Source organism: Guillardia theta, assembly GCF_000315625.1.
Source record: "Guillardia theta CCMP2712 unplaced genomic scaffold GUITHscaffold_17, whole genome shotgun sequence".
NCBI lineage: Eukaryota > Cryptophyceae > Pyrenomonadales > Geminigeraceae > Guillardia > Guillardia theta.
In genome coordinates this window covers 424453-448948 of record NW_005434657.1, presented here as the reverse complement: position 1 = coordinate 448948, position 24496 = coordinate 424453, and the positions used below count along the sequence as shown (strand labels likewise).

Here is a 24496-nt window from a genome sequence, read left to right as displayed (position 1 = left end):
GAGGAGGAGGAGGGCTGAATGCTTGGGCAGGCGCAAGCTGCCGCTGTCTGATTCGATTCACATGACAGAAGGAGACTTTGCAAGGTGAGAAGGGACGAGCTTCATCGTGACTGACAATGATGCGATGATGACAATGATGATGGAGATGATGATGGAGATGATGATAACAATGATGATGGAGATGATGATAACAATGATGATGATGATGGTGATGATGGTGATGGAGATGATGATGATGATGGAGATGATGATGATGATGATGATGATGGAGATGATGATGATGATGGAGATGATGATGGAGATGACGATGGAGATGACGATTGAGATGACGATGGAGATGACGATGGAGATGATGATGGGGATGATGATCAAAACAATGTCGATATCGATGATTTTGACAATCTCCCGGACAGTTTGACGTGTGATGGGAGTCTCTGCAATGAGGACGGAGAGTTCGACGCGGAGCAGTTCAGATCCATGTAAGAGCAGCTTGTTCTCTTGCTTGCTCTATTGCTTCTTGTCTTGCTTCTTGTCTTCTTCTTACATTGGTTCTACTTTTTCTTCTTTCTCTTGTTTGACGATTCCCTGATGCAGGATGTACGTTGAACTCAAACGTTTTGCGATGAGAGAGATGTCGAACGCCATGCTCGAAGCCGACAACCGACAGTAAGAACTGGAGAGCTTGAGGAGTAGGAAGGAGCAGGGGCAGGAGTAAGAGCAGGGGCAGGAGTAAGAGCAGGGGCAGGAGTAAGAGCAGGGGCAGGAGTAAGAGCAGGGGCAGGAGTAAGAGCAGCGGCAGCAGTAAGAGCAGCGGCAGGAGTAAGAGCAGGGGCTGGGGCTGGGGCAGCAGGAGCAGGAGACGAGGAGGAGGATGCGAGGAGGAGGAGTTTCTGACAGAGCCTATCAGGATCAGGACCATTCTTCTCATCCTCAAGTTCCTCGTCCTCTCGATGGACAGCATGGAGAAGTCAACAAAGGATGCTCTGAACAAGCTGCAGCACGAGCGCAAACACTCCAAGAGCCGCCACAAGTCTCATCGATCCTCCAGCGACGTCGGGGCGACCTCCACAGACGACAAGGAGAACGAGCGACGAGAGCAGAGGACGAGCTCCGAGAACCCTCGGGCGAATCTGAGGGAGGAAAGCAACGGAATGAATCATCCCATACAGAGGGTGAGGGAGCGGCGGCACAGCTCTGCTCCCGTCTGCTCCTCCTCCAGCAGCAGCCTGGCTCACTCCATCCTCCTCTCCCTCCCCGAGATGAGCCACAACCACAAGCAGCATCACAGCGGGCAGAACGAGAAGCAAGTCAAGGAGGAGAAGAAAGTGCAGCAGGAGGTAGTCAACTCCGTCTCCTCTCCTCGTTGCTACCTCCCTCCTCTCCGTTACCTCCAGTCTCCTCATCCTGCCACCTTCTCCTGTCCTCTCTACACCTCCCACTCCATCACTATCACTGTTGCAACTATCATTACCTCTGCATTGACCAGCTCCTCCATCTCAACGTCCTCCTCTTCCTCCTCTCACTTCTCTGCCCTCCACTGAAACTTCTTCCCACAGAAGTTCGACTGGAAGCGCCAACAGACGTGGGAGGGAAGCAAATTCAGCGTAACAGCTTGTTTCCTGCATCATGTGATGATGTTGACATCAGTCAATCTCTCAGCTCCTCCTTGACGAGTTCGAATTACAACCGAGAACAGGAAATGTGCGTATCTGAATGATCTCTCCCTCGTTTCTCTCCTCCGTCCTCCTCTCCATCACTCCTTCCCTCCGATGATCCTCCCCTCCAACACTTCTCTCACCTTCCATTCCCCCTCCTCCCCTCCTCTCCTTCTTTCTTCTCTTCTCCCTCTCTCTCTACCTCTCCCCTCCTGCGATGCTCATCACGTTCTGCAGTCTACCTTGCACTCGTCGAGCAACGCCAAGACTAGCACGGCAGCCTCTACTCCTCTCAGACTGCGAAGAACATCTGATGTATTCCATCCCCATTCCAGACCATATCGCACCCAACTTCTCCTCCTCCTCCTCCTCCTCCTCCTCCTCCTCCTCCTCCTCCTCCTCCTCCTCCTCCTCCTCCTCTGACCTCTTTTCGTCCTCTTTTTTCGTCTCCTCCTCCTCCTCCTCCTCCTCCTCCTCCTCCTCCTCCCCCCTCAACCTTGCATCGACTGCTTGCAGCGTCCTCCTTCCCTCAACCCACTTTCTGGTATCCTGTGCACCTGACCAACCCCTCCCTCTCACCTTCCTCCCTGTCCTATTCTCCCTCCCTCAGCTCCTTTACTAACTTTTCTCTCAGGTCCAGCACAAGTCCAGCAGAAGGTCGCTAGACGGAAGTCCCAGGGACGACGAGACTGCCTCTCACAGATCGCAGCTGGACTCCTATCCCCCTGACTCCAGCACACAGCCCAGCAGGAGGGCCAGCACGAGCAGGCCTTCCATGAAGCCCGCGTACGACATCCACACGCTAGCTGGAAGCTACTTCTTAAAGGAGTCGGCGAAGCAGAGGAAGAGACAAGGTGGGAGAGACTGGAGGGGCAGGGGCAGGGGCAGGGAGGAGCGATCAGAAATAGCCGGGAACAACATATTTGGGGATAGGAGGCAGGAAGGAGTGGAGGGGGAGCGGAAGGAGAGGCAAGAGGCGGGTGAACAGGAGGCAGGGGAGGGAGGGGGAAGCTGACTCTTGTTTCTGCAGACATCCAGGACTGGAAGGCTCGCAACACCGATATGCACCCTGAGCTGCCGCTGTACAGCCCCTGACCCACGAACTTCCTCCTTCCCCTCCCTTCCTCGCTCAGCGTCGAGGGGGGCACGAGAGAAGGGGCTGACGCAGTGATAGGAAGAGGTGTTGTAGCGAATGAATAAGGTGATGTGATGAGAAGAGCTGGTGATATGGTGTAATGAGATGAGAGAAGCGGATGACGTAGTGAGTGAAGGTAGTATGTCGATGTTGATTGTTGTGGTATGTTGTTGCTGTTGTTGCTGTTGATGATGTGACAACATCGCCACGTCATCTCAACGTCCTCGTCCTCTCCGCTAGCGGATGGTCTCGGGGGAGAGGCGCCTGCATCGAGGACTCACTGTGCTCCTGTTTCCACCACCTCGACCAGGCGCACCTGGAAGAAATGGCTGCTGCTGCTGTCGTGCCCGAGCTTGTGCCTCTCCTGCTCCACCGTGAGCAAGTCGCTTCGAGGACGCGCCTCGACCACCTCGATGATCGCCCAGGAGAAGGTCGACCAGAAGTTGCCCAGGAAGGAGGCAGCACGAGAGCAGACGAACTGCAGGACGAGAGCCGATGAGAATGCAGAGGCAGAGCTGGGCTCCTCACCTGGTCCACTATGGCGACCTGAGCCTCTCCCGTCGTTATCCCCATCCGCTTCCGCAGCCCGAGATCGAAGAGGACGAGCTGGGGGATCGAACTGACAGGCAGAGGGTCAGCAGGCATGGCAAGCACGACAGGTCCTCACCGCTGGATGCGCGAGATTTCCTTCCCATCCGCTGCAGCCAGTTCCTTTCAGTCTCCTCCCACCCCCACCAGCCTCACCGTCTGTAGCGAGAAAGATTTCGGACAAGTTTCTCGATCGAGCCAGCGTCTGGACCTTGGAGGCTCGTCAGCCCTCAGCCTCTTTCCCACCTACGTGCCTGCTCAATCACTTGGTCTGTCTCCGGCCAGGCATGCTGCCGATTCTTCCAGTAGGACATGTCGTTCCTACGAAGATGCACTGGAACATATGTGTCATGCCCCATCCGCCAGTAGAAGGACTGACCCGCAAGAAACGAACTTTCTCTCATATTTGTTGCAAGCATGACGGCGCGTCCAGCGCTCTGCAACGAGAGCAATCATGAGTGTAGAGCAAGAAAGTAGGACCACGACAAGAGGGCAGGAAGGAGAAGAAGAGAAGGAGCGAGCAAGAATGAAAGTGGACTAGGAGGCACCGCGATCTGCTGGGAGAAGTGCAAATGCTGAAGGATTTCAACTGCCAACCATCACAGTCGTCAACACTTCATTTCACATCATCTCCCCAACTACCGTAGAAGTCCGACGGGGTGAATTTCACGTCAATTCCTGCCAAGTGAAAACTTTGAGCTGCCACGGCAAGTAGCTCGATGGGAGTTTACTCCTCGGGGTCCACTCCGCAGTCCCATTGAAGAACTCAAACTCTCCAGCGTTGCCGAGGTCGAGCAGCCTTGGGGTTGTCGGGCGTGAGAGAAAACAAGAGCAGGCAAAGCAGGTAGATGGCGAGATAGCACCGATAGGAGAAGTCGATAGCGAGCACAGGGAGCTTGCTGGGGGGAAAAATTACCAGAGGCATCGGAGTCTTCAACGTTTCCAACCTTCTTCCGAGATCTTGTTCGAGCTGTTGGGGGGGGCGGGGGGACTGGATTTGACTGGCAGACGTCCAAAATCATGGGCAGCCCCACACGATCGCCGGAGTTACTCAGGGGAGACGTAGGAGATGGTTCCGTAGGACAGCCCGAAGGAAGAAAACTTGACCCCAAGTCAACGGACAGGCTGAAGGGAAAGCCAATAGAAGTGCAGGGAAAGGAAAGGAAAGTAGCACATGGGGATCTACCTGCCCCGAGTAAGCGTAGTCCCGCACGTGAAGCTCTGTGTTGACGGGCGGGAGCTTCGGTACGACTCTGCAAGGACGCGATCAGCGGGCCAGACAGACTGCAGGAGCAGGAGACGCACTCATAAACAAACCGACTCTGATCTATCAGCTTGATGTACTGTCACAAGTCCACGTCAGCGCGTTGCTGAGACCCATCAATGCAAGCGCGGCACTTGTGAGAGCCGTTGGAGGTCATGGAAACGATCGACCCCCTCTCGCTTCCTGCCTCGATCTCATCCCAGGAGCCCGAGGAGAGGAGGACATGGGAGACTGACCTGTTAGCCTTGTGGTTTGCCATCCACCTTCCTTCCACCATGTCAGGGAGCACGAGGGTCCGGTTCAGGAGCCTCGCTGCTCCGATCATCCCGATCAGCTCTTGCCTCCTGTTGCTTAGTCCTGGATGCACGACAGAGGAAGACGATGGATGTATGAGACGGCACGCACGAGAAGAAACTAATTTTACCTGCCCAAAACCTGAAGACAAGGAACCTCTCCGAGGAAAACCCCTCAGTGGACTGGTGATCTTTGTTTGCCTTGCGATGGTTCAGAACTCGCCACGACCACCTGATCTTCACCTTTCTCTCCACCAGCGCTCGCAGGTTCTCTCTGCCACCCAACAAACTTCACACACACGAAGCTGCACCGTAACGACAACACGTGCCTGCACACATGAAAGAAGGTCGGAACGCCTGGAGCCATCCTCGTCAACACCCTCCCTCTAGACTAGCGAGATCTCACTGTTGTGCTCCTTCGCCAGACGCAACGCTGACATGTAGTAGTTCTGATAGCAGCACATCGCCATCAGGCAATGCCCCACATTTGTATTTCTACCAACCCTTGCGATGTGATCTGACTTGGTTACCTCAGACAACATCCCTAGATACTGCATGGACATGAGCGGAGCATGCTGCGCATCACGGTCTACCATGGCCGATTGCATCCTGACGTTGATGTACGCAAATCTCAACTTGTTAGATATCGAGCTTGCGTTTGCTACATTCAGATCATGAGATTAGGAGCAGGAGCAGGAGAAAGAGGAGGGCAGGGGCGGGGGCAGCCAGAGGAGGAGGAAGTCACCTGTCCCCACGTCTTGCGACATCCTGTAGGAGGTCTGCATGTACCTGTAGAGTGTGAGAGGGTCAGGACCCAACGGCTCGCAGCCACGCGAGATGACCCCTGTGCCTGCTGATGATGCTCGGACCGCAGAAGTTGTATCCCATGCTCTAAACATCGCACTGCCAGCTCGAGGCGATTGCTGTAGCGGCCTTCGAGCTCTTGAAGTAGTTCACTACAACGAGGAGATAGTGCAATCTTGTACCTTGTTGATGCCTCTGGCCTTCCTGGCTGCTTGCCACAAGGATCTAGCACAGTGCATCACGCAAGAACCAAGACGGTTCAAGTATTCACCGATAGGAAAACAAGGCACAGAATGATCCTGCTGCATTCCCTTTCTTTCATCTTTGAGCAGCAGTCACGACGATAGTTCCATTGATTTCTCCTCCCATGGATGTGTCAGCATTCCCGGTTTCCTGCGCAGCTCTCTGGACGTCAAACCTACCTCCTCCTCCTTCCTCTACCTCCTCCTCCTTCCTCTACCTCCTCCTTCCTCTACCTCCTCCTCCTTCCTCTACCTCCTCCTCCTTCCTCTACCTCCTCCTCCTTCCTCTACCTCCTCCTCCTTCCTCTACCTCCTCCTTCCTCTACCTCCTCCTCCTTCCTCTACCTCCTCCTCCTTCCTCTACCTCTACCTCCTTCCTCTACCTCCTCCTCTTTCCTCTACCTCCTCCTCCTTCCTCTACCTCCTCCTCTTTCCTCTACCTCCTCCTCTTTCCTCTACCACCTCCTTCCTCTCTACCTCCTCCTTCCTCTCTACCTCCCCTGCTCGTTGGCAACTTGTTCCACTTTGCCGAAAGACTCAAAAAGCTTTTCCCTTTATTGACTGAAAAAGAAGCGGTACGGTATGTGGCCTGCCATTCGGAGTGCCCGGCCCGGCCCGCCGGGAGTCGGCCGGACTCCCGAGTCCCCGGCGGCCCCGGCGGTGCACTGCGGCTGATTTTGGACTTAACCGTAACTTTGAGTAAAGACCGTCGGACACTCCGGCAGCCAATGTAGCCTGGCATGGAGATGCCAAGTTCGCCGAGCCCGGTTATCAGTGAAGGCTCGGCCCTTACTGTGTCACTGTCACGGTCACGAGTCGTCTCCGTCAGTGTGCCGTACTCCGTACGGTCTTGGGTCTGGATGCTGGCAGTGGGTTTCAACTTGAATTCGAGCCTAGCCGCCCATACGGTAGTACCGTGGCAGTCCGACGGTCTGTCTCTCATGTGCTCCTCAATCCTGCAGTGCTTTCCTGTACCGTGGGCCGTCGGACTTGAGCACTTGCCTCGGAAACCTGTTTTGTTGCAGCCAACAAACTCGTACAGGCTCCGGCTGAGTCACCGCGGCGCCTTTGAACCGTCCGGCGCCGGGCGCCACCTGCAGGCTTATCACGAGCTGAGTGACCCGGTGACCGTACGGTATCGCAGTGCTAGGGTGTGATAGATCTACGTGAGCGGATACAGCACAGCTCCGTCCAATTGACTACTGTGACACTTTACCAAAGTTGCACCGTTCCTTGTTGCTAGCCTAACTCTAGTATCTCCTACTGGAGGGGTTTCGAGTCCGATATCGCGACCTCATTCCGCCATGTTGCTGTGTATCATGTACACACTACTGCACACTTTACTCATCATGGCACTATATCGACATGTATCCAAACTGACTTGACTGAGCGAATCTGGGGGCGAGGACTGGGTCACTGTGACTTCAATCGAAGACAGCATACCGTTGTACTCCCTTTCTCTCGATCCCCTTGCAAAGTTTGATTGCGCATCCAACTTCAGGAGCAACGATGTGATGTGTGTTTGACTTCCGATCGTACTGAGAAGCTCTCTGTCGTCTCCCACCACACGAAAACATCTGTAATCCCATCATTGCAATGAGGAAACGAATGAGTTGAACATGATCGCGCTGACTGTAAACTCTTTGCCCCCAACATCGGCAGGGTTGGTGCTATGAGAGGAACATCCTGAGATGAGATCGAAGCGTCCAAACATCTTCCATGACGCTGCTGTTCACACACGTATGCAAATGGCGCCATGCATACCGCCTCAACCATTTTTGATCTGAGCACATATGAACATGACTCACGTCGTGCCATGATGGACGGGAGGAGTTATCCGTGCGCTAGCTCAGAGGTCTGCGACTGAGGACGCTGAGTATGATCTGTGTAAGCGCTCGCCGCTGCGGTGAAGCTCCCACACCAGGCTCATCAGGGTCGTGACGTCGGACTACCCATGGACCCCCCATCCATAGGACCAGCCCACCCCTCCTCAAGATGCCTCAGGCTGACGGAAACCGTTTGAGCATTTGGTACTGCGGACCGAGCCGAAGTTTTTTTATCCCTAGATAGGCCCACCCACCCCTACCCCCCCCCTGCCCTGACGTAATAAAGTTTATAAGTCAATTTTGAGTTTACTCCTGCGATCTTGCCCCTGCCTCCCTTTAATTAACCCCCGCATTGCCCCCCGTTTTACCCCTACTCAAGGCACCCCAGTATCTCAAACTAGTTACGACTGTTGCCATGACAAAATTCCGCATGACTGTCAGTCAGCAGCTCACATGGTCAGTCAGCATGTAGGCTGGTCACGGCGTGATCCGCTGTGATCCGTGACATCAGCTGGCAGGGTCTGAAAGGTCAGGAGCCTGGTAGGCTAGTAGGAGTCCAAGAGCCCGGTCAGAGCCTGCCATGCCTGAATCTGCTTGATCAGATCACCCTTTCTATGTCCTGAATCTGTTTGATCACTTCACAGTTGTTGTAAGAAATGGTTGTCAATGCACTGCAATATCCTGTTTGCTGCTTGACAGCAGTAATGTCGACCTGCTCCCTCTGTAGTTGACTTGATTCTTCCTCATCTCCCTCTCTTCTTCTTGCGCTCTCTTCTTCTTACGAGCTTTTTGCGTACATGGCATCTGATGTAGTCTACTTGAGGCAGGGTCCTTCTGTCTGTCACAGCTTTGGATGCCCTCCTGTTGTGTCGTCGTATGTGACAACGTTGTTGTACACACATCATTCCGAACGGTGTGCCTTTTCCGTTCACCCCGGATGTAGGAAGTTCTTTGCTTCATCGAAGTGCCATCTGCTTTTTTCTTGTTTTGCTGTGTAACGATTCATATTTTGAATCTCAGAAATTGGCATTGCAGCAAAAGTTCTAATTGCTTCGAAAATCTCACTCTCAAATTATGGTGAAATGAATTACAGAATACCTCACAAACAACAGTGATAGCATTCAATTAAACAGACCTCTGGGTCTGCGTCTGAACACGACTTCAGTCTCTGCCTGACCTGCTTGCTAGCCTATTGCCTTCATCTGCCTCCGGGTGTAATGACCGTGTGTGCTACAATGGCTGAATGCTTCCTTCCCCCTTGCTCGACAATCTTGAATATCTGCGTATGCTTGATGACACCTTTCACCTCCCCTTCTTGCGAAAGTGTTCACGCACCCTGTTACAACTTCCAACTTTTCGCCGTCTTTCCGTCTAATCAGGCAACAGCATGAATTTCACACTTCTTACTTTTTGGTTCGTCACTCGTCCGAATGCCTGCATTCCTGTTGATACTGCACATACAATTACAGCCGTGTGTGCATTCAACTAATTGCCTGCCTGTCTTCCAACCAGCCATGACGCAGGATTTCTCTCTACCTCGCTTGTGACTTTGCGAACCCCGATCTACCTTTTCTCAGAGAGCATGTCAGTGAGAAACATAGATGAGCTTGGTTATTGCTGTCACCGTTTGTTAGGGAATGCTTCTAGCAAACAGGTTTTTTATTCAAATTATTTTAGGAACACTGATGAGAGACAGGACCATCATTAACATGAGAGAAGATACCATGTGTGTTCTCTGTTGCTATCTCGTGTATCAGTTCTAACCTGCATATCTTTAAAACCTTGCACCTTCTTCTCGTCACCGCTTGCGTCTCCTTAAATTTCCTCACGGTCAAAACCACCTTGCACCCTCTTCTTCGACATCACGGTTTTACAAAGAAAAAACCGGAGCTCCGACTATAAGTGTTTTAGCGATTTGCAGCTGACAGGCTGGGGCGAGCTGAAGTGTGGGGGTGGGGTACCAATATCAATCAGTAGACGGGCAGATAGAAGATGGGGCGTGAGGGGTGGGTCTCGGTGATATTGTAGGGTAGGGTGTATCAGTTCGTCAAGTGTTAACTTGACCTGTTGGGAACGGGTGGGTAGACTGAACTATGTATATAAAGTTGAATCTGGAAGTGAGAGGGAGGGGGGTAGGGGTACTTTTGTAATTCTGATGGAGGGCGGTGGGGTGGGGGTCGGGTCGGGATTTCTGGATAAGGTTCTAATTGACCAATAACGACTCGGGAAAAGGGGGGGTAGGGGTACATTGCGAAAGTAAATCAGGAGGGGTCTAGGTCCATTTTCGTCCGATTTTTTTACCCGGAAAATCCATGGGTGGGGTAGTCAATGCGGTAAGTTCTCTTTTATACCAGGCGCACCGATTTTTCTAGCGCACGCTGGTGCAAATAGAGGGGTGGGGTAAGGAGAAGAGAGGCGCACGAAGGGGTGGGTAGGGACCAGATTTCAACTAGGGACGGGGCTAGCAAGGTTCCGCGTGCCACTGCTCTCCCTGCAGCTCACACGCAAGTAAAGCAAGCTCGCCCTCATCGCAGCTGGTCCTCCCTCCTTCCCTCCTGCTTCTGTCTATTGCACCATCTTGCTGTGAACTCCTCCCCTCATTCTCACGATATACTGAGCATAATCCCGGAATTCTCCATCAAGGAGACTGATACTTTCCCCAAGCGTCTGACCAACTTGGCAAGTTGCGACATCATTGTGCCATCGGCCCCAAGCACAAGGAAATCCTAAGGACGAAGCTTGATTCGGAGACTTCTGCAACGACTTTGACGCCACGAATCAGTAAACGTTCAACTAGACATGCAATCAAACGTGGTCGTGAGGGCCAGGGCCAAGGCCGGAAAGAACCAAGCAATGGCAAGGTTGATCTCAACTTGATCATGCTGGGGCGACTCTATCACCTCCGTCAAGAAGACGCTGCAAAGAACTGGTGAGTTGGATCTCTTTGAATCCTCACTTACTGTTAAAGCTTACACTCTCCTTCTTAGGGCATCTCACTGACAAGCCTCAAGACAGCCTGCCGTCGGCTGGGCTTAAATCGTTGGCCATACACCAGATCAAAAGCCAAAGAAGAATCGGAAGCGGCACCACAGCCCAAACCTCGCACCAAGTTCAGAACGGCGGAAGAATGTCTGTTGAGCAACATTAAGACCTCCGGATCATCTTCGACAAAACCATCAGAACCTGCTCCCGTTGCGGACAACCAAGACGATGCCATGTCTGAATCCGACATTTCGTCCGATTGCGTGCAAGTGGAAAGTGATGGTGGAGACGCAAATGCTGAGGACATCTCTGAGCAGATCGTGGACCAGAAGTGGATCGAGTGGTTTCTGACTGCCGACGAATCGGATGAAATTGATGTTGAGATTTGAATCAAGGGCAGCGACACACGGCAGGCGATGCATGACGCATGTAAGCACGTGGCAAGACTAACTTCAGGGACGTCACGGCCCAGTATCTGTGACAACCTACCGAAAATGTTGGATCTAAGTTGAAGGCCTCTGGAGACGGTTGTTGAAACGCATGTCACAGTCCAGCTTCTCTATTCAACGACTAATCTATGATTGATGAGTGTGAAATATAGCCTCTGTCTTAATTAATATCTTTTAAATGAAATTTCAAAGTGACAGATACCGTGCCCGGTAACAGATCGCTACAGTGATGTCTACAAATAGCGTGCCATTTTGGTATGACTCGTCTGCCAGGCTGTTATCCTCTTTCTGGATTATGTTGAATGATGAGAATCTGTGAAGTCACGGCCGCTAAGTTTCATGTGCTCCCCGTATTGAATGCTACTGGGCCGTCTGGCGCGCAAGCAGCAACAAGTCACGTGACTGCTGAGTTTCAGTGTTGCCCAACGCGAGCAACGAGTTGGTTTTTATTCAAAGTTAACTTAAAAATCAGTACGAGGACAATGTTTGGATAACGCGAATTTCACCGTAGAAGATTTCGTAGTGCGCCAGGCATGATGACTAAAATTGAATCAAGTACTGAAGAAAATTGATTTCTGACGGTCTCGTGCTATATATATTTTTAGGGTGCCTGCTTGAAAATTTAGGCAATCAGGCCCAAGTTGGTGATCCAATGGGGCCACTGAGTCACTGCCACTCTCGGGCCGCCAGGGCCGGGCCACGGGCCCGGCCCGGCGGCCCCGGACTCCGGGCACTCAGTCATGCCGATGATCCCGACGTGATGCGGTATGAGGGGCAAGAGCAAATGGCCTGCAAGGTGGTTGATCAGATCAGTGAGCTCAGACGATGATGGGCGGGGGCGGTAGAATGCAGGTGAGGAGGAGGAGGAGGAGGAGGAGGGAGGAGGAAGGAGGAAGGAGGAAGGAGGAGGGGCAAGAGCGGGAACGAGGAGAACTTCTGGAGATTGAGAGGGAGACGAGAGGGAGACGCCGGGTGGGGGGGAGCAGCTGCAGGGCGCGATGAAAAGGTCTGATCCAACCCGAGCTGCGCAGATCTTCCTCTTCCTCTTGCTCTTTCATCTCTCAGTGACGCATGACCTCGTCGGATGGAGCCCTTGGCTTTCCTCTCACAGCGCAAGGAGCCTCCATGACCGTCGGTTGCTGCAGACAACCGCAGCTTCTGCTGCAACGGGTGACCCCTGTGCTGGCTGCCTTGGCGTTGAGTGAGAGGAATCGCAGAGGATTGTCCTGCCGTCACAAACTCAGCATCTTGCCTGGGGTTTCTCATCCAGGCAAGGAGCTTGCCTTTGTCTCATCCCTGATGCAGCAGATGCAGGAAAGGACGATCGCAGATGAGAGGGATTGGCAAACCGTGAGCTGCGGGGGGCTACACACTTGCGCTATCCGTCGCACCAAGTGAGAGAGGAGGGGGAGAAGTCATGAGGGGCACGTTGACTCTCCTCCTCACAGCGAGCTCCCTGTCCTCTGCTTCGGCCGAGGAGCAGAGGGGCAGAAGCAACCTCCTGTCGCAACAGGATGGGTGATAGAGCACAGGCAGAGGAAGCAAGCTTCCTGACTGGTGCTGCAGTCCAAGATCTCGAGCGGATGGAAGTTCACTTGCGGGATTCTTCTTAGTAGCAGGCTGTACTGCTGGGGAGACAACAGGTACCAGCTCTCGTGCTCCTCCTTCCCTCACACTCGCGTTCGCGTGCGTCAAGGCACGGAGAGGCTCCGGGGTTGCTGGATGGGACTTGGCAGGACGTGGCTGGTTGTGCTCGTTGCTGTCTCGTGTCTGCACTGACATGTGTGAAGCTGGAAAAAGCATGCGTGCGGCATCGCTCTGCCCGACAAGTCGCTGCGATGCTGGGGAGAGAACAAGAACGGGAAGACGCAGGTGAGGAGGAGGATGAGGAGGAGGAGGAAGAGAAGGAGGAGGAGGTGGGGCAGGAGGAGGAGGAGTCGAGTAGAGGAGGAGGAGGAGGAGGAGGAGGTAGAAGAGAAGGAGGATGAGGTAGAGGAGGAGGAGGAGGAGGAAACGAAGAAGAAGATGAAGATGGAGGAGAGAAGAGCTAGATCAGCGTGAAGCAGTTGACGGGTGAGCCTGCAGGCGCCAGCAGGAAGCGGTTACGTGAGTGTCTGCAGCGCTACTGAGCATTCTTGTGCGGTGGACGGGAAAGGGAAGTTGACTTGCTGGGGTCTTGATGGCCACGACAGAACCAAAGTGCCGAATGCATTGATCAGTGAGTGAAAGGAGAGGAGGAAGAGAATGAAGAGAAGAGAAGAGGAGAGAAGGGGAGAGAAGAGGAGAGAAGAGGAGGCAAGGAGGGAGAGTGGATTGCGGGTATGGGGTTGTGACGGGAGGAGGGGGAGGAAAAGGGATGGAAAGGGAGGAGGTGAAGAATGGTAGTGATGCTGATTTTCGTCGTGACATCGTCAGGTCGTACATGGGTGAGTGTTGATTGCGGGGGAGCGGTGACATGTGCCATGGACGTCTCGGCGAGAGTGGAATGCTGGCAAGTATTGCTTGTGCGAGAAGGAGAGATTGGGGAAGGGGAGGGAGGGAGGGAGGGAGGGAGGGAGGGAGGGAGGGAGGGAGGGAGGGAAGAAACAGCAAGGAAGCAAGGCTGGGTGCGAGCAGGGTGGCGATATGCAAGGAAGAGATTCGAAATCAGGGAGAGGACGGAGCAGGTGATAGTTCCAGCAGGGGAGCCAACGTACGAGGGCAGGCCACTGTTCCCCAGCGGCAAGAACAGGTTCCCATCCTCGGGAATGCGACGGCTGAGCAGCTGGACGGCTCCTACGACCCGACGACGTTCGCCATGATCAACTGCAGCAACGGCAAGTGCATGAGGACGAGACCTTACCACTGGCTGTCCTTTTCCGTCGGGTACCATCACGCGTGCGGCATCTTCCTCCGCGATCCTGCCGAGCGGATCTGCGGGGCCTCGACGTCTCCTGGGAAGAACGCCTTGTGCTGGGGTGACTACGCGTACGACCAGGCAAGTGCTGAGAGCTGACGGGGGGAGAGGCGGAAGGAGGGAAGAAGGAAGGATGGAGTGAGGTGGAAGAAGGGGGTTATGGGCCTTCGAGTTGGGGGAAGGAGGGGGAGGGGGAGGGGGAGGGGGAGGGGGAGGGGGAGGAGGTGGTGAAGGAGAAGGAGCAGGAACTAGAAAAGGCGAAGGGGAAAGAGGGAGGACGGAGAGGTGGCGGAGGTGAACGAGGCGAATGTGACGAAGAGAGACAGGATAATGTTCCCTTCCGTCCATGTGGTAAGATCGGAACTGAAACTTGCTCGGCCTGGAAGCGAACGGCGATCTGCGAGAACTTGCAATGGAGTCTGATGTCAGCGGGAGGATACCATACCTGCGCCATCTCTAGGGTGAGACATGGAGAAACTGTTCTCCCCGCTCCTCCCCGCTCTTTGGAATCCCACGTTTTCATGCTGTTGCTGCTGCTCTTCCTCCATTTGCTGTCCTTCTCCTCCACCATCCTCTTTTTCTTCCTCCTCACCCATCGTTTCCTCCTCCTCTTCGACCTATTCCCACCTCATTTCGTTGATTATGCTCTTTTTGGTTCTCATCACCTGCTCCTGCCCCTGCTTCTGCTCCTGCTCCTGCTCCTCCTACTGCTCCTCCTGCTCCTGCTCCTACTGCTCCTCCTGCTCCTACTGCTCCTCCTGCTCCTGCTCCTGCTCCTGCTCCTGCTCCTCCTGCCCTCCTTCTTTGCCTTTCTTCCTTTTTGTCCTGACAACTGAACAGGACGACGAGACGGGCAAGAACATGATCAAGTGTTGGGGGCTGGTCGACGATGGTCAGATCGGCTACGTTGACGGCAAAGTCGTGCTGATAGCTGCGGGGCGAAATTTGTTGCCAGACATGATGAGTGTGATGATGATGTCGACTTTGACGATGTTGTTTGCAAGATGATGATGATGACGTTGATGATGATGATGATGATGATGATGATGATGATGATGATGATGATGATGATGATGATGATGATGATGATGATGATGATGATGATGATGATGATGATGAGGACAACGACAACGACAACAACGATGATGATGATGATGATGACGACGATGATGATGATGATGATGACGACCGACGACGACGCAAAAACATTCAGACGACGAGCATGAGGAGTGTTGAGAGGTAAACTGCCATCTTCAAGCTCCCTCCACAGCAGCGTTGTTCCACAGCAGCGTTGTACAGCATTGTTGAATGAAAAGATAGAAGTTACGATGAAAAGATGACCCCTCGATGTTCACACAAGAATTTTCATCCATTTTCAATCAATTCCAGTTGTTCTCAATGTCATTTCACTCAATCCTCCTCCTCCTCCTCCTCCTCCTCCTCCTCCCCTCACTGTCCCTTCATCTCATGAGCCAGCAGCGCCTGCAACCCGCTCTCTGCTCCAAAGTGAGAGCAGATGGCCTTGGCCATAACGCTCCTCCTCGCCTTCCTCCCCGTCCACCTCTCGCTCTGGTACGTAGCCTGCTCAAACAGCATGTGTGGCCCGATGATCAGGTCGCAGCCGGCGGCAGCCGCGCGCTGGCTCAGCGACGTCCCCCCGGGTAGGTAGGACGCATCAAGCATGATCGGCCTTGCCTGCAAGAGCGTCTCGGGGATGACGGCATGCCCGTCGGGGGGGATGGTGCTCACGATGACCCCCAGCTGCGTCACCGAGCTGAGGTCCTCCACCACCTCAGCTCCGAACTCCGCGGCCAGCGCTTCTGCGCGCGACTTTGTCCTGTTGTAGACGAGGACGGGGCCCGTGATCCCCCGCAGCTTCTTCAGCGCGTACATGGCGGCCCTTGCGGTCCCTCCCGCCCCCACCAGCAGCACTCGGGGCTCGCCTCCTTGCGCCAGCCTCCTCATGTTGAGCCGATCCTGCACCAGTCGGTGGATGGCTACCCAGTCGGTGTTGTCGCCGATGAGGATGCGAGACCCGTCCCCTCCTCTCTTCACGGTGATGGTGTTGACGGCTCCGATCCTCCGTGCCGAGTCGGTCAGGATGTGCATGTGCGGCAGGAGCTCCTCCTTGAGCGGGATCGTCACGGAGCCTCCGCCGAAGGAGGCGGAAGAGATCGTCTCCAGCGCCACCGAAACGTCTGCCGTCTCGCAACGCTCGTAGCTCCATCCCTTGAGCCCGCAGGCGGCGAAGGCGGCGTTGTGCATGGCTGGGGAGGCGCTCTTGGCGATCGGGGAGCCGAAGAGGAAGAAGGAGCAGGTGGCAGGGAGCAGCCCCAGCTCCACCTTGAGCCGCCGGATGTCCTCAGCCACTAGCTGACCAGGAGCGGCTGTGCCGGGGAGGAGCGGGTGAGTGCTGAAGGTGAGGAACTTGTTGAGAACCCGAGAGAGCTTCCCCTCCTCTCCCATGCAGAGCCCGACGGCTGGCAGTGAGCTGCGCGCGCGGAACCGATTGATCGCATGCTGCATGTCCGCTACCTGTGTCGCCTTCGTCGTGCGGATGGCAACCTTGACCACGTCTGCTCCCCCCTGCATGCGCAGGCGGAGGAAGAGCTTCTCCAGCTCTTCCGCCGTGTACGCGCGCTCCGAGAAGTCGTGGAAGGAGGCGACTACCCTCGAGCTCCCCTTCTTGTCCACCACTGCCTTGCACATCGCCGTTGACCAGCAGCTCTCCACGTCCACGAACTCGCAGCCCAGGCGCAGGCCCAGCTGGAGTAGAGCAAGCATCTCCTCCTCGGAGCCCGCAAACTTCCCTCCCTGGCTGACCGAACGAACCGTCCAGAGGATGGGGAGGGTGGCAACCCTGCGCAGGATCGCGTGCTGGAGCCGAGCGTTGAGGAGGGAACAGTCGCTGAGGAGGTCGACGCGGAACTCAAGGACATCGGCTCCTCGTTCGATCTCGGGGATGTAGGAAGAAGCCTCCTTCATGTCCGGGTAGGTCAGGGAGATCGTGATGGAGTCCTCCACAACGGGAGCAAGCTGAGAGCGGAGGAACCGGTCGACAAGGGAGAAGAGCTCTTCATGTGCCGCCTCTCCCTCCTCCGCAGCCGACAGGATCAGGAACTCATGGGTGCTGCACTGCTTGTACAGCGGCTCCCTCCTGGTCCAGGCGACCGCGGGAGGCTCTGGCAACTTGGGGCGGGAGGGATCCGAGGTCAGGAGCTCCTCAATCTCTCGGATATCCCTCATCATGTGCACCACCATGTGTCCTGCCTGCGCCGCGGCCTTGAGCCCCTCCCTGCACTCCTCAGTCTCCACGATCCCTCCCCCGCACGCTATGATGCATCCCCTCTTCTTCTCCTGCAGCACCCGCTTCAGCAGCGCCGCCTCCAGCTCCCGGAACTTGGGCCACCCGTTGGCGTGCACGAAGTCAATGATCTGCATCCCAATCTCTGCAACCGCCACGTCGTCCATGTCGACGAACTCCCTCTTCGTCCTCCTTGCCAGCTCCTTCCCCATCGTCGTCTTGCCCGCCCCGCGCATCCCGATGAGGATGCAGTGAGGGTCGGTCGCCTTCGACCCCTCCAGGTGGATGTGCGAGTCTGCGCTCATCAGCTGGGCTCGCAGCTTGAGACGGAGGTGGTCCCAGAACTCGGGGTAGGTCTTCTCCACGCACTCCTTCTCTGTGATGATCAGCCCGGGCAGGAGGCAGCCCAGCACGCCGAACGACATGGCGATGCGGTGGTCGTCATGGCAGAGGATCGTCGCGCCTCTAAGGCCCTCGACTCCCCCTGCTCCCTCGATCTCGATCCCATCGCTCAGCTCACGGCACACAACCCCGCACTTGCCTAGCTCCTCCACCATCACCAGGATCCTGTTGCACTCCTTCACTCGCTGGTTCGCCACCCCGCGGATCATCGTCTTCCCCTTCGCCACCGCCGCCAGCACCGCCGCCGTCATGAACGCATCCGTCATCGACTCCATGTCAATCTCCCCGAGCCCCATCAGCTGCCCAGCTGGAGGGCCCTCTACCGTGGTGCTGCTGGGCGTCTGTTCGACTTTGCAGCCCATCTTGGCGAGGAGGTGGCAGAAGTTGGCGTCTCCTTGCACGCTCCCTGCCCCGACAGCCTCGCACGTCACTCGGCCCCCGGTGATGGCGGCGATGGCGAGGGGATAGGTAGCAGCCGAGGCGTCAGCCTCGACCTCGTAGACAGGAGGGTTGGTGTAGCCGCTGCTGGGGATGAGGTAGCTGTTGCTGCTGGGCTTCTGGACCTGAACGCCGAACTCCCTCATCATCCCCACCGTCATGTCCACGTAGGGCTCAGAGATCGGCTTGTCCTCCTCAAGCTGGAGCGTTAGGTCGCCCTGTGCTACACCGTCAGGGTCCGAGCATGAGGAACAAGAACGAGAAGTTAGACGGAACAACGAAGGAGCGGGTAGAAGTTTGGAAGGGAGAGAGGGGAAGGGGGAGACGAAAGGTGAGGGAGGAGGACAGATGGGAGCACCTGGGCAAGAGGAGCGGCGAGGAGGATGCCTGACACGTACTGGCTGCTGATCTGAGCAGACATTGTGATTGTGCCTCCGTTGAGACCCTTAGAGACGATCTTGATGGGTGGGCAGCCCTCCCCCTCGAGGTACCTGCGGACTGTCAGACAAGGAGCCAAGGAAGAGCTGTGAAGAGTGGAGGTGTGTGTGCGTGAGAGGGGGGGGAGCAGGGGAGGGAGAACAGTAGCTTGGAAGCTGGAAGATTGAGGATGGGGAGGGAGTGATGGGAGGAGGGAGAAGTAGATGAATGAAGAAGAGGAGGAGGATGGGAAGGAGGAAGGGCACAGGGAGGGGCGCTGTGTTGCGCGTGTGTGCTGGGGAGAGGGTGGGGGCGGGGTCTCATAAGAAGGACGAGAAGGGATGGAGAGTGGGCAGGTTGGGGAAGGCACAGGAGGAGAAGAAGCAGGAGCAAGAGCCTCACTCGATGGTGCAGCCAAACTTGACGAGCGCGTCGACCATATCCTTGATGGGCCTCTGCTTCATCCTCTTGTTCCCCGTGATCTGCTCGGAAACCAATCAATGCAAGGAAAAGCAGGAGGGGAGAAGGAGGAGGAGGAGGACGGCGAACTGAGCTCGAAGGATGGGGGGAGGACGGACATGAAGGAGGAGGCAGGTATGAAGGAAAGGAAAGTAGCAGGAGCGAATGTTACCACGACGGATCCTCCCTCCTCCTTGATGACCGTTGCAACTCCACTCAAGAATCTCGCGCTTGTTCCAGAGTTTCCAAGATAAAGTTCCTAAAGCATCCCATCAAACCCTGACCATGTCCTACTCATCATCTCCTCGTTCCTTGCCGCCCCCCCCCTCTTCCTTGCTACCTGCTTTGGCACACGAAGGTTGCCGTTGGTTCCGGAAACGCGAAGAACCTCTCCTCCTTCCTCCCACTCGAAGGCAGCCTCACCTGAAGCAGAGAGTGAGGCTGTAAGCAAGACAGCGCACGATGACAGGGGAGACGGGAGATGGGAGCGAGAGGAGGAGAGGGAGTGGAAGGGAAAAAAAAGAGAGATAGGGGAAGGATGATGGAGGGATGGAAGGCGGCAGCGGGTAAGGGAGGAGGATGGGACAGCAGGAGGTCAGCAGGAGATCAGGAGGAACCTTGAGGATGGAGGAGGCACAAGGCTTCCATGCAGCGCTGGGTGTCGTCGGAGTGCAGGAGGCCCTTGATCCTGCAGTCTCCTCGTCCCATGACAGCGAGCGGAAGGACGCGATTGGAGACAGACTTGGAGCCAGGGACACGAACTGTGCCGGAGAGAGGGCCTGACGGGACCGGAGAGATGTTGGGGGAGCAAACCATCCTGACTAGCTCCACATCCACCTGTGGATCTTGCGTGAGGGAGAGGGCGAGGAAGAGGGAGAGAGGGGGGGAGAGAGGGAGAGGGAGGAAGACGGAGCAGGGCAGGGGTAAGGAGGTGGGAAGTAGGATTAGCAGGAGGAGGACAGAAGTGACGATCTCACCATGCTTGCCTTGGGCTCGTAACAATGGCCGATCCTGTCCAAGAGAACGCACTTGAGCTTGCCTCCAGTGTTCTTCTTGTCGCCCATCATCTTCTTCATGATGTCGTCGATGTGAAGAGCCTCGGGGATCTTGATAGGGAGGTTGTAAGCTTGAATGCACCTGATGATGCGGCCAACGGCAGAGGACTGTCCCATCACAGTCAGTAACGGCAACGTTGAACAATGAAAAGCTCATGGAGGAAGATGGAAGATGACAGGGAGGATAGAGAAGGAGCGCGAGAGAGAGAGTGAAGAGTGGAGGATAGAGGAGGAGGGAGGAGGAGCGGGAGCAGAAAGCATCACATGTAGCAGGCCCATCGCTCGAGCAAGGTTGCTCTCCAACACCATCCCGATCGCCACGCACTCGCCGTGAAGCAGCCCATCGGAGTAATCCGCCATGCCGCAGAGACCCTCGACTGCAAGTACGATGATGAGAGAGCGAAACCCGCATGGCTCATTGTTTTCTTGATCACATGCCTCTTCCTCCACATCTTCATTGCCATCACCAACACGATTCCCACCGCAACTATCTCCCTCATCCCTGTCTTGCTTCATCTCTTTCTTCTCAACTCACCCGCATGTCCAACAGTATGTCCCCAGTTCAAGATCGCGCGAAGACCGCCTTCTTTGGGGTCGAGGGTAACAACCTCAGCCTTGATGGCGACAGATCGTCGAACAATCTCGTTAAGAACGGCATGATCGCGGCTCTGAATCAGCTCAACTTTCTGCTCGCAAACTTCAAACAAGGAGGCGTCCCAGATCGCTCCGGTCTTGATGATCTCAGCAATGCCTGGCATGGAAATCAATCATCCCTCTCTCCTATTTTTCCGCTTGCTCGCTCGCCCGCCCATTCCTCCTCTCCGTTCGAACAAGCTTCTCTTCACCTGCACGGAACTCTCTTTCTGCTCTCTTGGGATCGCGTTTGCTGAAACCATCCAAAAACGCCATGTCCATGTAAACAACCTGAAAGAATACTTTTCATCCACGTGCAGGCAAGCCTGGAAACAGACCGAGGAACAAGGAAAGGAGGACTCAGGGCGAAGAGGAGGAGAAGAGTACTCAAGACGAGAGGAAGAAGTGATGAGAATAGGAGGCGGATGCAGTACCAGCAGGAGAGAGAGGCGGGACTGCATGAGGAGGAGGAGGAGGAGGAGGAGGAGGAGGTACCCACCACAGGCTGATGGAAGGCTCCGATCAGGTTCTTGCCCATCGGTGTGTTGACGGCCTGAGTAAGAATGAACGAGAGAGAGGCAACTCGTTGAGACCTCACCGTCTTGCCGCCGACGGACGCGTCAACCATGGCAAGCAAGGTCGTTGGGATCTGCACGAAAGGAACTCCTCGCATGTAAGTAGCTGCGATGTAGCCTGGACGAGCATGAGCCCCTTGTTCCTCAAGGAGTGGAGGGAGCAAACCAGTGAGATCGCCGATGACGCCTCCTCCCATCGCAATGCAGCACGAATCTCGGTTCATCTTCATCTGCAGCGCTGGTCGTTAGAAGCCCACAAGATTCATCGCCTCTGCCGTTCGAAGTCACCTCGAGCATGTAGTCTTCGACTTCTTCCTTCACTTTCCTGTCCTTGGTTGTCTCTCCAGAGGGAAGAACTTTGACATGAAGAGTTTTGCCAGTCTTGCTGAACTTCTGGATGAATTTTTCGCCGTAAAGGGCGAACACATTCTCGTCTGCGATCAGAATGTATGCATGAGCAGGAACCGCCTGCACGATTTCCTGCCATCAAAACGGATCAGCCAGCTGCAGATGTTAATCTCAAGTGTGATGGGCCACAAAGACCCTCCACCGCAAATAGAGAATCCTATACATGTACCCAAGAAAAGATCGATGCATGGGCCAACTATGATTGAGCACTTCACATAGGCAGCGGAGAGCAAGGACACTACTGAATAAAATGGAGTTCTCAAATCATGGCTGCGGCGAGCATGAAAAGGGCCTCTGCCCAAGCGTGAAAGGCAAAGAGTCGAGACCTCTTTTCCCTCTCCGCATGTCTAGGTGTACACGACCTCCTCCTCCTCGCCTCCTCCTCCCACCCAACCATGCCCCCATCTTCATCTTCCTCCTTCTGCCTCCTCACCTCAGCAAGGTTCCCCTCCAGCGTCACGTCGAAGCGAACGCATGAGGAGTCTCCGACCGGCACGGCCTCCATTGCCGCGTGGCAATGAGATTGGAAGTGCGCTCTGAAATTGACCTATTATTTTTCAAATGTAAGCCAAAAAGACAAATCATGTCAAACTTGGTAGTCCTCAATTTCACCCCACCCCACCCCACCTTCCTGATGGACCCGATCTCTTTGCCCACTACCCCTAGGCTTCTCAATAAATGTCGTAGTGGATATCATGACCGGTGGCTGAGCAGATGAGTCAACTACCCCACCCCTTGGGCTTGAAACCCGCTACAAATAGCCTGCCTGCCCGAAGTCACTGGTCCGACTCAGTCAGGCTGAGTCCCAATGGCACAGCCCGGGGCGGCCCGGTGACTGAGTCGTCGGCCGACGAGGCGGGGTCCGCCGGACGGTCCGGGCGCTGCCAGGGCCCGGGCCGGGTACACTCCGCGGCAGCCGTCGGACAGGGGCGGGGCCGGCGCCCCCCGGCCCCCCCCCCGTCGACGGTCCGTCACGAGTCACACTGCCGGGCGGCCAGCCGGTTCAACCGGGCCGCCCTAGTTGAGCTTGCCATGGTGAGGCGGAATCTGAGTCGGTCACCGGACTGAAGGGCTTGAACTTGACGAGTTGCAAAGTGAAAGGATGGCTACTATGGAGTCAAGTCACGGCAGAATAATATCACAATCTCTATAACAAGTCAACTTGCAGGAAGATTTGCAGGTAAGAACGGTAGGCTGCGGGTAAGAGAGTTCAAGTTGCCTAGGGCCCAAGTTACCATGACGTCTAGTATCCGCGATTAGTGTGATCGTGCTGCCACCACGAGTCTCCGCCCTTTCAAAAAATCAGGTCATGAAGAAACCGCTTCCCTTCGCCTGCTCCTCTGCTCCTCTCCTGCCCTGCTCTGCTTTCCCCATCCTCCCTCTCAATCCCATCGTTACATCATCAACGCCATGACTCAGTCGCACGCGCACTGGGGCACCACGACAGCTTCACCCCATCACCATGAGCACCGCCAGCACCACAACGAATCCTCTCCTCTCGTCGCCTTACATGAGCAGCAGATCCATGATAAGATTCGAAGGACCACCACTTGTCGTCTTTCTGCACACCGGTGTGCTGGGAACAGTCAGTGTCTTGCTCTGCTGGCCAAGTATCGTCGTCTACCTTGGGCATATTCTTGGAAGGATTTCTGTCCGTCGCTGGATCATAAACATTCTTTGCACTCAGTGTCAATTGCTGCAAGTTGGAATCAATCGTCGGCACCTCCAGTCTCTTGGCCTCCTTGTGAATGGATGCAAACTCCTCCGCTGCGGCACCTCTGGAGGAACCGTGAGTTGCTCTGCCTCCAGGTGTCCAAATAAAGCTGTTGATAGAGTGGGAGAGTATTGGCTCACTTGAGAGGATAAGAAATCTGACTCGCGCTTCTGGGGAGCTTCTGTAGAACTGGCTCGTAAACCTGTTCACAATGGATTACACAGCCAACCAGTCTACCGAAGGGAGGAGGATGTAAATCGAGTATTTCATGATGAAGTAGTTGATTCCATGTCTTTACCTTGCCCCACGTCTTCACGTGCGAGACTCCATAGAAGCTAGGCTTTGCCTTCTTGGACGACTTTGCCTTAGTCTGCATCACTTCAGGTGGTGTTTCGAGTCTAAGTACAAACCACCTGCGCAAGCTCTCCGACATGGGAGCCCTGAAAGATGTACCTCTGATCAGCGGCATTCTTCTCTGATGAACAAACGCAAGGGGTTACCTGCATCATGGCAGCAAAGCACGCTGCCATTGCAACAAGCATACAGATGAAGGCGATGGCCTTCATAGCCTGTGTGAGAAACACTTACTCCTCTACAGCATTCTTCCAGGACGACAAGTCTCCCGTACCTGGTCGTGGCTCTTGATCCTCATGATCTCCTGATGGAACAAAGGAACAGGTCAACGATAGTGAAAACTCCTGGAGGCCACAGAGGACAAACACGCACTGCTCAACATGCTCCTCCTCGCTCCTCCTCGCTCCTCCTCGCTCCTCCTCGCTCCCCCTCGCTCCTAACACAATCTAGCCATCGTCTTCCATCTCTCGTCATCGGCTTCTCTCTCCTCTCCGTCCCTACCCTGCGCTCCTCCACTTCCTCTCTGGGCCATCTCGACCGTCTCTTCAGCCACCAACTTGTAACCGTGACCGTTACACCTTAATTTTCACCGTAGCCGCGTGA

The 24496-nt window shown here is 55.1% G+C and overlaps 5 protein-coding genes across 5 annotated transcripts; 2 read left to right on the top strand and 3 right to left on the bottom strand.

The window, feature by feature from the left end:
- Positions 1 to 3067: 3067 nt before the first annotated feature.
- Positions 3068 to 6061, bottom strand: GUITHDRAFT_104600 (hypothetical protein; the record flags this gene model as incomplete). Its single annotated transcript, XM_005836562.1, has 24 exons — positions 3068 to 3268; positions 3319 to 3409; positions 3458 to 3488; positions 3535 to 3589; positions 3645 to 3712; positions 3758 to 3815; positions 3927 to 3967; positions 4021 to 4056; positions 4110 to 4177; positions 4242 to 4277; positions 4326 to 4379; positions 4430 to 4479; positions 4565 to 4631; positions 4879 to 4999; positions 5067 to 5136; positions 5179 to 5209; positions 5259 to 5292; positions 5342 to 5384; positions 5439 to 5486; positions 5529 to 5596; positions 5681 to 5724; positions 5778 to 5877; positions 5922 to 5964; positions 6011 to 6061. 24 exons carry the CDS (start codon positions 6059 to 6061, stop codon positions 3068 to 3070), a joined length of 1509 nt encoding a protein of 502 aa, XP_005836619.1.
- A 6476-nt stretch (positions 6062 to 12537) lies between these two features.
- GUITHDRAFT_104598 (hypothetical protein) lies at positions 12538 to 14233 on the top strand (the record flags this gene model as incomplete). Its single annotated transcript, XM_005836561.1, has 7 exons — positions 12538 to 12632; positions 12687 to 12756; positions 12805 to 12881; positions 13029 to 13110; positions 13324 to 13437; positions 13654 to 13664; positions 13921 to 14233. The coding sequence occupies 7 exons, from the start codon at positions 12538 to 12540 to the stop codon at positions 14231 to 14233; spliced, it is 762 nt and encodes a 253-aa protein (XP_005836618.1).
- A 323-nt stretch (positions 14234 to 14556) lies between these two features.
- On the top strand, positions 14557 to 15377 carry GUITHDRAFT_104597 (hypothetical protein; the record flags this gene model as incomplete). The annotated part of the gene is made up of 3 exons (XM_005836560.1): positions 14557 to 14595; positions 14975 to 15098; positions 15139 to 15377. The coding sequence occupies 3 exons, from the start codon at positions 14557 to 14559 to the stop codon at positions 15375 to 15377; spliced, it is 402 nt and encodes a 133-aa protein (XP_005836617.1).
- Positions 15378 to 15583: 206 nt separating this feature from the next.
- On the bottom strand, positions 15584 to 21900 carry GUITHDRAFT_67756 (hypothetical protein; the record flags this gene model as incomplete). The annotated part of the gene is made up of 14 exons (XM_005836559.1): positions 15584 to 18496; positions 18637 to 18769; positions 19098 to 19177; positions 19327 to 19413; positions 19495 to 19577; positions 19772 to 19991; positions 20132 to 20317; positions 20474 to 20586; positions 20745 to 20960; positions 21055 to 21133; positions 21342 to 21395; positions 21441 to 21535; positions 21584 to 21647; positions 21706 to 21900. Coding segments are annotated over 14 exons (4518 nt in total), but the record flags the coding sequence as incomplete, so codon positions are not given.
- Positions 21901 to 23068: 1168 nt separating this feature from the next.
- GUITHDRAFT_104595 (hypothetical protein) lies at positions 23069 to 24191 on the bottom strand (the record flags this gene model as incomplete). The annotated part of the gene is made up of 7 exons (XM_005836558.1): positions 23069 to 23116; positions 23336 to 23401; positions 23450 to 23603; positions 23680 to 23741; positions 23838 to 23952; positions 23993 to 24108; positions 24168 to 24191. The coding sequence occupies 7 exons, from the start codon at positions 24189 to 24191 to the stop codon at positions 23069 to 23071; spliced, it is 585 nt and encodes a 194-aa protein (XP_005836615.1).
- Between the last annotated feature and the right edge of the window lie 305 nt (positions 24192 to 24496).